This window comes from Thermobia domestica, unplaced genomic scaffold, assembly GCF_964235325.1.
Source record: "Thermobia domestica unplaced genomic scaffold, izTheDome1.hap1.1 HAP1_SCAFFOLD_649, whole genome shotgun sequence".
In the NCBI taxonomy this organism is placed as follows: domain Eukaryota; kingdom Metazoa; phylum Arthropoda; class Insecta; order Zygentoma; family Lepismatidae; genus Thermobia; species Thermobia domestica.
In genome coordinates, this window is record NW_027656359.1 from 32,301 (window position 1) to 50,286 (window position 17,986).

General features: G+C 35.8%; 1 protein-coding gene across 1 annotated transcript in view; it reads right to left on the minus strand.

Annotated features, from left to right (window-relative positions):
• Nucleotides 1–10,279: 10,279 nt before the first annotated feature.
• LOC145677137 (uncharacterized) overlaps nucleotides 10,280–17,986 on the minus strand; it is a 41,484-nt gene continuing 33,777 nt past the window's right edge. The window contains exon 3 of the mRNA XM_081747783.1: nucleotides 10,280–17,031. Within this exon, the coding sequence (XP_081603909.1) occupies nucleotides 15,936–17,031 (1,096 nt within the window). The 3' untranslated portion in view covers nucleotides 10,280–15,935. The remainder of the gene's footprint in view (nucleotides 17,032–17,986) is intronic.

The window sequence follows — 17,986 nt, forward strand, 5'->3', positions numbered from 1 at the left end:
TAAAAAACAACTCAAGTGATTTCATAAATAAGCATTTCATTAGTAATCTAATAATATGGATTAACTCATTGTTCCTAAAAAAAAAAAAAAAAAAAAAAAAAAACAAGGGGTAGTTTACTCATGGTTTTTCCCTACAATTTTCTCAAACGACTCAGGCTATTTTGTTCAAGTTTCGTAAATATATGTTTCATTAAGTAGCTAAAAAATATTGCTAAACTCGCATGATCGAAAATGATCCACAATATGTAGTTTACTCTTGGAGTGAGATTTCTAACGATTTTCTCAAAATTGGCTCAGATGCTTTTGTTAATATTGTAAAAACAATTATTTTGTTAATTGCTCTAATATACAGTATGACATACGTCTAATAAAAATATCTGAAGGGATGGTACATTTTTTGGGAGGAAGGGTGAAGTTTATTCAATTGAATTTTCCAAGACAAATTATTTTATTCCTATTTCCCAAATACAAGTTTCAATACGAAGTGTGGCCTAACAGTTTAGGAAATTGGAGCAACAAAGTGTAGTGCGGTGGCCCGTACCTTTTATAAAAATCAAGGCTATAACTTCTCCCTACTCCTTGTTTATCAAATCAGAATTTTGTCCTTATTAGTTAATCAAGACGATAATTTTATCATTTTCATTACCGTTTCTGTTCTCTTAAGGTTTAGTTCATTAGCATTAAGCATTATTTTTATAATCAAGCATCAAATTAAGCAATCATGTTGTAATTTTCAGCCGCGGTCGTGAGATTTATAATCAATAAAATCCTACTGGTTGTTTTTATTGTATCTAAATCAGTGACATAACCAAAATATATATTTAGGGATTTCGACTTTATACTGAAAATAGAAAGAGTTACCGAACATACATTATAGTGTGAGTTACAATCATCGCCTTACTAATGTATATCCAAAGTAATGACCTGTTTGGTGGTGACGTCGCCGGGAATCTATCTTAAAGCAGCTTTGGCAATGAGTATTATATACGATATATACGGTATACTCGTATATCCTTCACATTAAACAGAAAAGCACTGTCAGCGTTTAACACTGGACACCTTACAGTGTGGAGCGGAAACGGCTGGTGCGATTGGAATAAATCCGAGATATTAGATTGAAAACCTTCTATTTCCAACAACTTTTCTTTTCTGCTGTTGTAACTTTATCGTAACAAAGTTCCGGTCTTTGATGCACCCAGTATACTAGACGAGTGATCTGCAACCGGCGTACTGCGGCGCCAGAGTGTCATGGCAAGGTGAAAAATGTGATGCAAAGTTTTACACATCGTAAGAAATTATTTTTTGAGTTATTATTATTGTTATTAGAGTCTATTATTATTATAGTTACTATGCTTCATACGCTTGTACAGTATTTTGTTCTCTGTCGTATTTTATTCTCTATATATTAATTTCATCGGTTGTTGGAACAAAAAACGAAGACGTGTAAGACTGCTACGCAGTGACGACACTAGAAGGGACCAGGGGAACGGGCGCCTTCCGATCACATCGTCCGCCTTCCGTCCTCGTGACAACCCCCTCCCCTAGGCATACATTATCATACAGCAGTTTTTCGGTACACAAAATATTACTGGGTTTCCAAAAAATGTATCCGCCTATTCACACACACACCTTACCCCAAGAAAGTAAAGCTGGTATCATCACTGCTCCTACGGCGCGTGTTTCGCAAAAAGTACAGAAAGCTAATTATAAGGTATCCGAACTTACCGCTAAGACCAATAGATCACACACAACAGCTGAAACGTTGTTAATAATGCTACTTGTAAAAAGATGGTGAAAATAGTCTTGACTCAGCTAATAGTGAAATTCCAAACTTTTTCTCTCAGCCGACAATCAGTCTCCGAGTTCGTTTTCAGCTAGGCAAGGGCACGAAAGATACAATTTTGTTATTTAACGGACTCAGTGAACTGCAGTTCGTAGAAGGAGGGATTATTACAGAGTCCAGATGCTGCATTGATGTCATTCTCCGTTATGTTTGTTTCGTGGAGCTATCCGTCCAAAGTTTCGTCTTATGAATGTCAATGCTTGTCCGCATCGTACAGCTGTCGTGGCCGCCCTCTTTGAGGAAGAGGATATTCATTAAATCTGATGGCGAGCGTATTCCCTGGAGCTCAACCCAGAGAGCATACTTGGGATGCTCTAGGGAGACGTGTTGCCGAACGTATACCTCCACCAAGTACTCTTCCAGACTTTCGACAAACTCTCAAACGAAGAGTGACAGGCTCTGCAACAATAACTGCTTGCCAATCGTTTCCAGTATGCTACGTCGATGTCAGTAGTGCGTTTCTCTTCGAGGAGAGCATATTCCATATTGAGTCCTGCATATGAATGCTATACTGTCCTAGTCTTTTTTGCATTATGGACATGAGGTTCGACATAAGATACGGTTTCCTTAAATATTGACAGTATTTGATACATTGTTTTAGTACAGACACTCCATGAATAAAATGACTATAGTGTTTACCTCATGTATTCTATTGCTGACCCTAACCGACATTCATGAAACCTGGCATATGAATGTCTTAGGTCACTTTAAGTTTGGGGCACGAGTATATTATTTTCCTTATACTTTCTAAAAGGATTAAAAAGTTGGTGTGTACACGAACTTAAAGTAAAAATGAAAGCATGCATTAAATACATACCTACACATAAAGGTAAACACAACTGTTAAAATAGTATCCCTTACAAAATGATATGGAGGCAAAATTTAACCTTACTGAAATAAAACATTAAAGAATGTCTTGTAATCATGCTACAATTGCTTTTAATCCAAGTGTTACGGTTACTGTAACCTATGTCAAAAGCTTCATGTTGTAATATACTTTATGAATACCATGTTTCAGTGGTGAGCGGGGGCGTAATTTCATATCATGTTAGATTTTAGCGGGGAGGGGTGGAGCAAGATCGTTCATCGACATAGGAATTTCACGTTTTATATAGTATATTAGTATACGATTTATTAAAAGGTCTGTATCTGTAAAAACTAGGAGTGACAATTACCTTCTATGCCCTCCCAGAATGTCGTTTCTGGTGGTGAGGATTTTTGTGTTCTAAATCCGCGATTTTTTACGAAGCTTAAATTTTAATAAAGTCACTTAAAAATTTGGCATTCTTAATAGATACCATTTATTATTATTTTCGTTTACATCTTATTAATGACTAGAATAGCCTTAGTCTCCTATTAAGAGTATAGAACAGAGTAGAACGATACATATTTAAGGAATACTCGTATACTGATAGAGAGATATAGAATATAGAGAGAGATATAGAGATATATAGAGAGATATAGAATACTAATACGAAGCTAAATTTGTTGATACCTCAGTTGATTAAGTTATGATAAAAAGGAAACTGAAACTTTATCCAAACCAAAATGATCAACAAAACTTTTAAATAGATTTTTCTTAGGTATTCTTGTGTTTGAAAATCATTGAATTATCCAATTTTTTATAATGGCCTAACAGTTTATGATAAAGGGAAACATTCCTGTAAACACTAAAATGAGGAAACGTGTGAGCGCGTAACAGACAATACGTTGCCGGATAAGCACAAAATAACTCCATATAAGCATGGACGTCTCTTGAATGTTGTAATTGATGGGTACAATAAAAGCATTATGATGCTTGTAGACTTAACTAAAGTTTGTTGAAATGGTGAGGCAATGAGGTAATGGGATGGATATTTGAATTAAAAGCTAGTGAGTTTCAATTTTTAGACTTCCAAACTATGCTATACATAAATATCGGAAGTCTTACAAAACGGCTATACCCGTCCTTCCATTTGTGACGGGGATTAGAGCAAAACTGGTGAATTATATCGAGAAGTTGTTTTAAAAAATCGAGTCAGCGTCTCAAGAATAGGCACCATCTTATCCTCCGTTAATCCACTATTGAAATCCTAACTGGTAAAAGTCAACCTTATGCAGTCTCAACATTGATCGCCTTAAAAGTAACACAGTAATAACAGTAATATTAAAAAAATCTTTTCAAATGACAAGATACATGGCCTTGAGCGGACTTTATGCTACATCCAATCGCAGTGAAGCGTCGTTATCATTTTGGGGCAGGGATATAGACATAAGGACTTTTCGCACTACTATGATTATTGTCAATGCCAGATGAGCTACCTGGAAACATCTCGTATCATTGGCTACCAACCATGTAACTTCTCACTTGAAAAGAGCTGCAGAACATGTTGTTTTCGGGAATCAATTCAATTTTTGAAAGATTTTAGAATCTTCATCCATATGGTAGTAAAACCGAAAGCATTATAAATTTACTATTACTTCCGGTTTCAATATTGATATCCATGGAAAAAACAGTAAGATATATCGAAAATCAGTTTTTTAATAATTTCAGCGTCCCAAGATAGAATCCTTTGTACTCCGCTAATATGCTGTTCAAACAGAAATAGTAGAAATTAAGCATAACAAATGCTATACTAGATATTGACAAATAGTTTCCACAAATCGATTCAGTGTCTCAAAAAAAAAGAATCTGTATTTCTTTACTATAATCCGAAATTGTAATATTTTACTATTGTTTCCGGTTTCAATATTGATCTACATAGAGGGAGAGAGGGAGAGAGCGACAGTAAGATATAGAAAATGCGATTTCTGGAGTCTATTGTGCGACTGAAGAATAGATTCAATCCGCTCTGATAAGTCTCTATTCAAACTGGAAGTGGTAGAAATCAACCGTATCCGGTTTCACGATTAATTGCCATAGAATAAAAGCGGCAATATATAACGACAATTTGTTTTATGGAATGGATTGAGCGTGTCAAGGAAAGATAACATCACCCGTGTTTATTTGCTAAAAGAAGATATTTATTACTATACCTTTTTCCAGATCAGAACCTACATGAGCGGTTCCCAATGATACGCGATATTTCTAGGTACTGCGACAGATATTGACAAAGGTCATAGTAGTACGAAATTCCGTGTGTCTGTACTGTCATCTGCCCCAAAATGATGACAACGTCGCTTCACTGCTATTGAAGAAGGAGAAAACCTTCTCAAAGCTATTGAACTTGACATTCGGAAAGAGCTACAATTAACGATTCAGTATCGATCTCCGTACAGGAAAAAAATGGTAAGGTATATAAAGAAGCGGTTTTCTGAAATTGATTCGCCATTCCAAGCAGTAGCGTACCCAGGAATTTATTTCGGGGGGGGGGGTCCAAACTAAATATGAAGGTATTTTATATTAAAATTCCTAAAATTGCCCCTAAAATTAGACTAAATTTTAAAAAAAGTCGAAATTTCGGTGGGGAGTCCGAACCCCCAGGTCCCCCCCTGCGTACGTCCCTGATTCCAAGAATAATTCCCATTTCCTCCGTTAACGCTTTTCCAAAACCGGAAGTAGTAGAAATAAACCTTTTACGATTTCAACACTGATTACCATAGAAAGAACGCAGTAACAGATAGCGACAGGCGGTTTTCTAGAATAATTGAGCATCTCTAGAAAATATACAATCTTCACTCTCTCTCTCTCTATTAAACCGGAAATAGTAAAGAAATTACTACTGCTTCTAGTGTCAGTATTGATCCGCATTGAGATAAAACTGAAAGATATTTATGAGAATCGGTTTTCTGCGATCGATTCAAGGTCCCAAGGCTCCATCCCGTCTTTGATCAATTTAAATCGGAAGTGGTCAAAGTAGACAATTTCTAGTTTTAACGTTAATTTCCATACAGCAAACATGGAAATAGATAGGGAAAATATTTTTTATATAAGATTCATCGTCCCAAGAATATATTTTTTCACTCGTATCTCGGCACTAAAAGCGAAACTAGGAAAACCGAATACTACTTCCCGTTTCATTGTTGATCTCCATAGAGCAAATACGATAATACATAGAACTTTTTGTTGTATATTTAGCGTCCGAAGAACATGTTATCTCTAATTTTATTCCTCTATTGTAATCGAAAGCTACATATCTCCTGCAACCAATTTTAATATTGAATATTCATAGTTTCGAAGTCTACCATGTTCACATGGTGAAACGAAATATAGTTGTTGTCTCTACGACATTATTATATAATTCATTATAGCTATTGCCATCACAAATATATTACTTGAAACGATTCTCAGCAATTTTATCGTCCTGATATGCGAATTGACAGCTTTAATACCACCATAAATTGTAGTATTTGTCGCTTTTCCTCTCTACCGCCTCTCCCACAATACAATTTGTTCAGCAGTGATGGCCTAACCTATTTTTGTCTCCAGTTACGTTCTTTTCTTCTCTATTATTCCCTATGGGCTCTGGTGAGTGGGATCCATAGTTTGATTACGCCAAATAAACATTGTGGTGGACAAACACCGTATGCGTTGGTTTTCTGGGGGTTTTTCAGTTCCCCTTTTTCTTTATTCCACCATTTCATAACCATTACTGTCTCCTTTAGCCTAGGCGCGCGAGACACGGGTTCGATTCCCGGCTGGAGCTCATGTGATTCGGATTCCACGTTAATCAGTAGGTCCACGTCTCATATAGCCTCGCTGCTGAACGGGACGTACAACTCAAAATCAATCAATCAATCAATCCTTTAGCCTAGCCGGCATAACTCTGGCACCTAAAAGTGAAAGATTTCGTTTCATTCCCAATGAGCTCTTTGGTTTTACGTTTTGCATAGCTACGGTCGCATTTGTTCCAACACAAAAATTTTGGATAATTTTAGTTTCCTTCTTTAGTTCCCTTGTAGCTAAATCACTGTCGTTACAGTCTTCGATGCAGAAAACCTGGATTCGAAAAACATTACTCATATTACTGAATAAACTAAATTAACCAACGCTACTATTACGTATACGCGCTACCTACAAATAGCTTTAGAGCGCCACCATACGAAGACAATCAGACGGCAAGGCCATTCTACAAGAAATACTGTCACTCATGGCGCAAACATAGGTCGAATGCCTGCATGTCGCAGGTATGCTTATCGTTTGCATGAGCTTGTATAAGGCTACCGAGTAGTCCCTTCTTAAATTGTCATAGATAAAGAGTTCAGGGGAAAAGGGGATGCCCATTTTTACAATTTTTTCAGGAAACGATTTTTAAAGTTCAAAACATTTTATTTCGGAAACTAGTCGTGGGAAATGCTTCAGATTTGGTTTACAAGTTCTTTATTATATTGGAAACTAGCTTACAAAATCTTATGTTCAATGTATATTATTTTAAGTAAAAGAATACAAGAAAGCTGACATGAGGTTGGTATATACTGGGAAAAAACGGGTCTATTGCAGGCAAATTAACGGAAAAAAGAGGCAACTGTTTTTCAATTTATAAGTAATATTATTAAAAATATGACATCTTTGTTCTCCTTTACTCCGCTAATTACTTCTTTTGGAGTTTCGTATAGAAGGCTTAAGCGTATAGGCTGCATAAGACATTCAAAGCATACAGATCCTACCATTTTCTCTTCCTAGATAGGCAACTTCCCTTTAAGAAAGAGGAAACGATCTTGTAAATCCCACCAATAATTATGATATTTTTCATAGCATCCTATTCAAACTGTTCCCAACCGATTTAACCCAGTTCTTTAATGTACAACGAAAATCTTGGAAATGTACTTTTATCCTCTAATCAATATCAAGTACGGGAGAGTGAAACAAGGAGAACAAGTGGGGTACAAAGTTTCATTGACTTTGTTGACCTGAGAGTCAAAGCCTTATAAACGACTATTTGACATTGCTTACGGAAAGGTGCAGTTGCTTAAGCAAGTTTGACATTAGAATTTTAAAAATCGGGTTCTGGAACAATAGTTATATACTTTAACTCATTTAATAATAATTCATTGGATATACTTGTATTGCACGCATGCCCATGACAGATCAATTTCACGGATGCATAATATGATGTTTACAATCCTGGCCTTTTCATTCGATTTTTCTTCTTATTTCATAGTAATGTATATGCGGTTCTTTGCGCATTATTGCAGTGTTATTGAGTTGTTGAGTTGAATTTCAGTTTAGCGTCCCTTTCAGCAGCGAGGCTATATGAGACGTGGACCTACCGATTAACGTGGAATCCGATCCACATGAGCTCCCACCGGGAATCGAACCCGGGTCTCCCGTGCAGTGTTATTGTACTATATTTCAACATTAATACAATTTATGGTATAAGCGTCCGGCTTTCCGACGCGAGTCATTTATGGATTAAAGATTTCTCCTTCCAATAAATCTGGTTGTGGTAGGCCATTTGTTAATAGTAGGTGAATCACAGAAGAAAACCAAAGTCCATTATAAGTCTGTCTCCCTTGGTATCACAAAACATGGGTGACTTTTCTCTACTCGAAGCTCATGATTGGCCTAGAGTGGAATGAGCATTTTCCCAAGTACAGCGGTTGTAAGAATGATATCCAATCTCGAGTTATGAAAGTGTAAATCCACTTACTTTATGTAGTGTACGTTTCACTCTGCTGCCTTTGATTACATTATTCCAATCCTCTGGTATTTGATCTCTTGATTTTATGTTCACCAGTCTCATGTTCTTATCACGTTCAAGGTAGGAATGACACGAACTGGGAATGTTACTTGAAAGAAAATGAACCCTTGCCTTTCATGTGCAATGCAATGAAGGCATCTGAATAAAGTATAATCCTTATTTTGACTACTGCAAGTGTAACAGAAAAGCTCAAGATTATGGATGTTGGGAGATGATTTGTCTTACTATTTTTTTAAAGATATAGATTGTTGAAGCTACATTTAGCTGTATGATCAGTCAACACTGGAACACAAATACAGTTGAACGTTATCGACAAAAGAGAAAGAAAAATAAGAGTAAAATGAATTCCCCTTTCTTCCACTGTAAGTGATGACGATACCTCCTTCCATTTTAAAAGGATTTTTAAACTGCTATAGCAGGCTAACCGTAAACCCTTCCCCCTTTTCGATATATTGAATGAAACTCACAGCGTGCTCAACAAGATGGCATGAAAATCGAAATTTCGCCCAAAAGTGGACATCCCGCATTTCCCCCTGGACTCGTTAATTAGACTTTTGCTATCTTTTCTTTAGTCGAGTTCTTTCTATAAAATAACATATTTCTTCGTTTCTAAATTTCTTAGCTGTGAACAGTTTCGAAAAATCATGAACTTCGTTGATAGTCGGAATTCGAATACTTGGTTTACAATTTTGGTACAAGTTCTCAACGAAATTACTCGTTCTCCAGTTATTTTTTCCTGTAAAGATTTGTAACAGCGTGTTAATGTCTTTGCTCTGTCTGCAGGATGCTAGGTGGGTTCAGCTTTTGCATTACCTACCCATACCTGAGGTGCGGAAAAACTTCTTTGTATTCAATGGGTTTTCTCGGTGTCTTCTGTTTCATAACGGAGACAATTGGACCATAAAATACTTGATTCCCAAAAATGACGACATAGTCACGGGCACTGGCACAACCGGTATGCGTCAGCACAGAATCTACTGAAAACAGGATATTTGAGCCTACAATGACACAGAGCCGTCGATATGTTTCATTGTTGACATTGTGCCTTAACTACCCTTTCGTTCTTATGACTTCCCCTCCTACAACTTCAAGCGCGTTGTTGATAAACTCACAATTATAAGGGACTTTGAAAAATTCAGACGTGCTGTTATATATATTGAGGAAGCATACATCCGATACGTTAAGGTTAGTCAACATAAGGATACCATTATAGGACTAGCTCGGGAGAGTAATGTTCCCGGAAGTGGAAACGAGAAACACAGTTCTGATTGGTTGGCGTTATACACTTCTTGCCACGTTGCATTAAAATAGCAGACAACAAACGCTTGCTGTTGTCGGCCTCGGTGGCTAGCGCTATATGCTAGTAATAAAGTTCTCTTTTGGCGCGAGTTCAAATCCGGCCCGAGGAGTTTTTTTTTTTACATTTTTATAACACTTAATAAATTAAAATAATATGAAAATAATACTTAAAAAAGTGATTTATTTATTTTTGTGCAGATAAGTAGTTGTAGTACTTATGCCCTTGTACTCCATGATATAGGGCTCCTTTTGTTCCCCTTGTACTTCATGATATAAATTTTGTGACCAACTTAAAACAACTGGCAAGGATAGCGCGTAAAACAGCTGGTTAGAGTAGCGCGAGGAAAAACGTACTTCCGGGAGTATTACTCTCCCGAGCGGGTCGTACCATTATATAGTTTATTTCACTCGTTGCTTAATGCGTATTGAATAATGTATATCACACAGGATAAAATAGTCCAAAAGTCAGTTTAAGCACTCACAAGGTGAACTTATTGTTTCAAATACAACCAGTTGAGCGCTGTTACGTGCGTTTATTATTCTGTCATATAGTAACTGATTTTTATAATGAGTCTCATATTAACCCCGAATGAGTTTTCAGAAAGTTTTCGCCTTAGATGTTTAAATACGTAACCACAAAGCAGATAAATGTATACTCCTTAGTTAGTAAGTACATCATGGAAATAAATTAATGTATAGTGAACAACCAAAACGATAATAGGTCTACATGTTGAATGTAATACAGAACTGCTTACACATTGGATAATGTACAAAAAGAAAGTTGATTTGTACAGCCTAAAGTTGCAATTTTCTCGAAAATTAAAAAATATTTTTGATTAATTTTTGTAATAGTATTTTATAGCGCATATACATACTTAATAGCAATATTATTTCTTAAAGATTTATGACTTAAACCATTCAAGATTTTATCAACCGATGATACACTGCTGTTAACTAGACCTACAATATAGGTCCCTATTTCTTATATTTAGCAAAATATGAAGAGGGTATAACCCCAATTATAACTAATGGTGTCGTAATAAGGTAGAAAAATCTTAATACAGTTCAGTATTCTATATTCTCTTCCTTTTTGTGTATCATTGAATAATGCGGGACGTAACCTTTGTTTCTTATAGTATTTTAGGGTAAGCATGTTTACTCCTAGTTATCTATAATTTGTTTCCATAGCTTATCTTCTATAACACAAGAAAGTTGTTATATATTCTGAAGCATATCTTAAATCATCAATTATTAATTGGTATTCTTCTAGTGTCCGTAATTTGTTTAAGTCAAATCTTAGTGTCAAGTGCCTTTGACCACTTGGTAAAACATCCGTATCATATTGTTCAAATTGAGTGAAAATAACACATAATGGCATGTAATGTCTCAGATTAGTGTATTCAGAAATTAACCTCCTTGAAAGTCAAGAATATCGTAGTTTCATCCGAACATCCTGAATTTATCTCCTACTGTTTGCCAAGTAACGTTTTCATAAAGGTAAACTGTGGCTCAATATATACAACTACTGTAATGCTTATAAAAAAATAGATTGTAACTTTTTAAGATAACAAAATAGAATTAACTATTCAAGGTGATTTTCAGGTAAAATATAATCGACAAATGAAATCCTACGATCCATTTAAGTAACTCTTACCATATACAAGAAGTACAGTGCACATGAACCTTTTTCTCATAATTAAGGTTTTTTCGCACTTCAACAATTATAGTACCGTTACCGACTGGAAGTTAGGAAAGGATCACATACAATTTTTGGAAAACCGAATCTTATTATTTTTTTTTTTTTAACAAACTCGACGAATAATCTTTACACAAAGTTGGTTTCTGGTGTTCTAATGCTGGGCTCACTGCTCGAATATATCCGTCTCACGTTCTCTGGTATGTGCGAGGAGAGAGAGAATGTCTCAAATGGTGCTAGTTGAACCTACAATTAGCTATCATGGGATGCAAAATCACTGGCAAGTGTTGTTGGTTTGAGACCTGTTTTTTTCTTTTTCTCAAATCACAGAGCCGGATTAACAAACACTATGTAAGAAAACCTACCTGACGTTACTCATTGTAACATAAGCCAGAATAAAAACAGTGTATTTTTAAAACATGGAAAAGAAACAAAGAGAACGCATATGTTAATATGGTTGCTAGGTGGAAGAGATGGACAAGCTGTCACTAAAATGTAAGATCGGTATAGGAGAGGGTTTACTAGAAAATTCTGTTCTAAGCGAAATAGTATGGAGACCTATAATCCGGCTTCACACTGTGTGGTTTCTATCACACGTTGAAGTGAGACACAGGACATCACACAGACACATCAACACACACTCACATTTACAAGGAAACACGCATACACAATGCACATAATAGACTTGGGTGGGGTTACGTAGTGTTTCTACGGACAATTGCCTTCCTCACAAACAAATCACATAACACCCACACACACACACACCTTGAGTGAAACTTCCCTCACGTGTAATTACGCAGGGAACTAAAGAAACACTTCATGGAAACAGAATACACTTTTAATTCCACTGCATTGGTAATTGGGCATGAATCATGTAGTGGTTTTCTGGGTACGATACTGTCATGCATTATTAAATCTCTCGTATTTCTTACATGTCACATTGTTTTTTTTTCTTATCAGTTGTAAACAACTGAAGTATTATATTTAAAAAAACAAAGTTGTAAGAATGGATTGGGTCTATAAAAACATCGTTGAGAAATCTTATTCTACTTAAGCTTTTATAATTATCAGTACGCCACACTAAATCCGCTGAATTAATTTCTTACTTTTTAACATGTATAGGCCTACATGTAATCGAGCAATATCGCTTTGATTCGAGTATTAAAGCAAGAGTTTCATCTCTTCCTATGTTTCCATCCGAAATCATACAGGAATTAATATGGTTGGAAGTATTGTTTGTTTTGAATGTGTGCCCTGATAGTAAAATGCTTCAGTGAAACTACTGTTGAAATTTGGCCTAATTAGGTCATATTAATTAGTAAAATATATACACGTTTCAAATCAAGAAATAGGTACACAGTTTACGGGGTTATGAGGAGGTATCAGGAAAGCAGAATTTTGAACAGTAACCTTTAACTGATTTTCGTAATGATATTTATCGAGGGAAAGTAAATTCTACATGTAAGGTATATATAGATAATTTTGTATATACAGTAGAGCATCGATCATCCGAACGACCGCTTAACCGTACTGAACAAACCAGTTTTCCGAACACCCATGTCCCCCAATTACTTCGGATAATCGACGCTCTACTGTATGTGATTACAAATGCTTACTCAAACTTGATTTTAAAATCCGCTCTGTTACGTTTGATTTTAAGTCTCTCTTGTGAGATATCACTTTCAATTAAATTTCTTGCCAATATTGACACGGATATTGTATGTATCTTTAAACACTTTGTTTCTTAACCCCTTTCACTGCGATTTATTTTCTGAATGCTAAATGGGTTACCACCTTTTATCCGGAGAAATCTCAGACATGTCAAGAATTGAAGTGAAGTTAAAGGATAAACATACAAAACATATATAAATTGTGAATAAAATGTACTAATAGGCCTACTGTTGTTCACTTAAAGACGTATACCTAATTAGGCCAAATTTCAACAGTAGTTTCACTGAAGCATTTTACTATCAGGGCACATATTCAAAACAAACAACACTTCCAACCATTGTTTAACACTTTCCGTCATACTTTACACAAACTCAGGAACATCCGAACAAACTATCCATCGCAGTCGATCACCTCACTTCAAACGTTACAAAAGTAACTATATTTTCTTACAATTACAGTTTTATTTTTATAGTTTAATAATGGTGTCATTCGTTTCAAATCGATTTCGTGTTCAGAAAAATAATGACAAAATTGCCACTTTATTGTTTCTGTCAATTAGAATTAATAATGAAAATTAGATTTCGTTGTGGCACACAATGGAAAGAAAAATAACCTATTTCGAGCTTGCGTTAGTGATGCCAACCACATAATAAACCTCCGAATAAAGCACAAAACAGATCATTAATTATACAAAAACTAGCGGTATTTAAAATTTCTGAAGCAGGAAGTTAACAGACAAAAATTTTGAAAATATTTGGTAGTGCTTGTTTGAACCACTATGGCTTAGGTATTGATACAGATATGAAACGTAGATTTAGGCAATAAATTTATATAAATTTTAATCCCGGACAATAGACGTTGCTCCGGACAAATTATTTAATTCCGGGAATGTCCGGATGCTAACCGTAAATGCTAATAATTGAAGTATAAGTTATAAAAGTGTATTATAGATATTTTATCATAACTTTCAAATCATCAATATAGCAGCCCTACGTGATGACACAGTAGTTTAAATTTTATGACGAGTGCAGCTCGTCGTTGTGGGACTTGGCACCGGGAGGCCCTGACGAGCTATACTTGTTATTTTAGTGCTAGGGGTTATATGTGGTTTGTTTTTATTACTTCAAAATATCCTCACAGCTATGAATTAACATGGATGTTGCTAACCTGATCTTTCAACAAATCATTTCCACATTACTCACACGTTAAGAGCCTCTTGTCTTCATGCGTTACGGGTAAAGTTTTCGACTTTCAAAAATTTCAATCATAGTCTTGAGACAGAGAACTTGCATCAGCAAAAATATGTATGTTATAATTCAACTTTAATATAATCTCTTCCTTCCACTCTTACATTATATAAAGTTTCTAAGCTCTATGTGGTAACACTATGCTGCTAAATTTGATTTCAATCGCCCTTTCCCTAGCTATAGGTAAGTGTGATCTATCTCACGTGATACAAATCAGAGAATAAGATTTCGCTTGCATGTTTTCCTGCATTCTCGCCAGATATATTTCAACTGTTTTAGCATTTGTTGTTACATGTGAACTTTAAATTGCCGCAGTCTTGGGGCCGCGGTGGCTCAGTGGTAGAGCGTTCACCTCTGTTGCTTGGGGTCCCGGGTTCGATCCCAGCCCCCGCCAAGTGAACTTTGTGGTGGACAAACACCGTGTGCGTGGGTTTTCTCGGGGTTCTCCCGTTTCCTCCCACTTTCTTCATTCTACCATTTTCACACATTACTCATCATCACCGTTTCCTTTAGCCTAGCCGGCATAATCGTGGGAGGTAAAACTCCAACATTTCAAAGAGATTTAAATGCCGCACTCTTGGTAAGTAGAATGCTCTCTATTTGTATGTTAGCATGATGTATTTGCTGTGAATTTGAACATGTGCGTTACCAAGGTTGGCCTCTGAATAGAATCCTCTCTATTTTCATGGTACAAAGTTTTTCTTCTGTTTCTAGTATTTAACCTGTATCAATTAGGATAAGTGTTACAATATCTGAACTTATACTAAATGTTTTTCCATACTATATACATGTCTGGAGTTTCTCATCTGTACATATCGATACAGCTTTTGCCAAGTGAGTTTTTAATAAATCAGTTTGGGCAGTCTTGGCACTTGTAAGGTTTTACACTTGAACGTGTGAACCCATGTTACCAAGATGGAAATTGTACAAAACTCCTTTCCAAACTGTTGACACGTGTAAGATCTTTCAGCTCTATGCATCACGATATGTGCTGCCAAGTTTGAATTCTTAATAAAGCGTTTTCAAACTCCTGGCACTTTTGAGGCTTTTCACCTATATGTGAAGTTGTTTTACCACACCTGATTTTTCCCGTAATCCCTTTCAATACTCTTGGCGCTTATAAGGTTTTAACTGCATGTGTGAAAATGTATTTTGCCAAATACGATTTAATAATAAATCCCTTTTGACACTCCTTGCATCTGTGAAGTTTTTTCACCTCCATGTGTTAACAAGTGTCAAACTGGAACTATGAATAAACCCCTTTCCACACTTTCAGCATTTATGGGGTTCTTCCGGTATGTACTAACATGTGTGAGGCCAAATGAACTATGAGTAAACACCTTTCCACATGCTCGTCATGAGTGATGTTTTTCTCGTGTATGTATTAACATGTCTTTTGCCATCAACTGTATGCCTTAACATGTCTTTAACAAATTTGGGCATTTTCACATATGTGTTGGCAATTTGGAGTAAATTTTTTCCACATTCTTGGCACCAGTATGTATTAACATGTGTGCTGTCAAGCCTGAACTGTGAATAAACCCCTTTCCACCCTCTCGTCATAAGTGGTGTTTTTCTCGTGTATGTATTAACATGTGTCTTGCCAAATTTCCACGTTGAGTAAATCCCTTTCCACACTCTTGGCAACTGTGAGGCTTTTCACCGGTATGTATTAACCTGTGTCGTGCCAAATATCCACTTTGAGTAAATCTCTTTCCACACTCTTGGCACGTTTGGGGTTTTTCACCTGTATGTGTTAGCATGTGTGTTGCTAAATTTGATCTATGAGTAAACGTCTTTCCACAATCTGGGCACATATGGGTCTTTTCTCCTTTATGTGTTAGCATGTGTGCTACTAAACTTGAACTATCAGTAAACCTTTTTTCACACTCTTGGCATGTATGGGGTTTTTCACCTGTATGTGTTAAGATGTGTCTAGATAAATTTCCACGTTGCGTAAACCTCTTTCCACACTCTTGGCACGTGTAGGGTTTTTCACCGGTATGTATTAGCATGTGTGTACCCAAAGTTCCACGATGAGAAAATGCCTTTCCACATTCTTGGCATATGTGAGGTTTTTCACCCGTATGTATTAACATGTGTGTTGCTAAAGTTGATCTATGAGTAAACCTCTTTCCACACTCTTCGCACGTACAGGCTTTTTCACCTGTATGTAATAACATATGTGTTTCCAAATTACCACGTTGAGTAAATCTCTTTCCACATTCTTGGCACATGTAAGGTTTTTCACCCGTATGTATTAACATGTGTGTTGCTAAATTTGATCTAAGAGTAAACCTCTTCCCACACTCTTGGCACGTGCGGGATTTTTCACCTGTATGTAGTAGTATGTGTCCTGTCAAATTTCCACGACGAGTAAATCCCTTTCCACACTCTTCGTACGTGTGGGTTTTCGCACCGGTATGTGTTATTATCTGTGTTGCCAAATTAGAACAATCAGTAAATTCCTCTTCACACTCTTGGCATGTATAAGAATTTTCTTCGGTATGTATTAATAATTGTATTGGCAAATGTGATCGAGAAAATCCCTTGTAAACTTCCTTGTTAGTACCAGATTCCTCACCAGAATGACAAATATTTTCCTTTTGTGTAATGAACGTATATGCTCTTCTGGAAGGAGTATGTTTACGGAGTCTGCAAAAAATTGAATAAACACGAAATTGAAATAAATAATATGAAACTCCACAAAATTCAAACGTTGGTATATAAAGTACAGCACTAATAGGAAGATACTTATTTTGTATTATACTTCTTTTGGATCTATAATATGAGGGGTTCCCAAGCACTCTTTCGTGATGAACTGAAATCTCATACTATTGAGTTATTACATGATATATCGTAGAAATATAGAATTTACAACAATTGAGTGTTTTCCGTAGCAGTTATATTCTCCAATGACGAGAATGCATTGTGTGTCAATATGAATTGTGTGTCTGAATGTATGTTTACATTTAAAAATGAGAATCAGATTTAACTCAAGTACGTACCAAGATGGATACATTATGAAATGGACTTGATTTTATAGGTGAAAATGTAGGTAGGAAGTCTATTAGTATATTTATAAATTATATTAAGTGACAGAAACTTCAGCCAATGCGAGAACTTGTTGCAAGTACAACTACCAGAAACTGTTACTATGACAAGGAAACAAAGGAAGGCTTTAAAAACTTTTAAAATTTTGCACAAAATATATCATTTGCAGCAGTGTAACACAGGGTGGATTGATTTAAATCACGATATAAATCAAGATTTAAATCACTTGATTTTTTACATAAAAATCATTGATTTAAATCGAACTTCGAAATAAATTAATTTAAAGTGAGAATAAGTAAAATCTGGTTTCTGTTCTGTTATTTCGATTATGGAAGTTAATAATCATAATACAATGAGACTCAAATGTACGGTATAGTATGAAAACACATGTCATGCAGAGGATTATTAGGGAAAATCCCGTTTTGAACAGGTAATGGAGCAATACTACTTTCTTCTGTTTCGGTTTTAAAATCGTTAACTATTCCAATGGGGAAATCACCATCGACATTTAAGACGAAAATTCTTTTTTGTGCGTGTCTGTTTGTTTGTTCCCAGA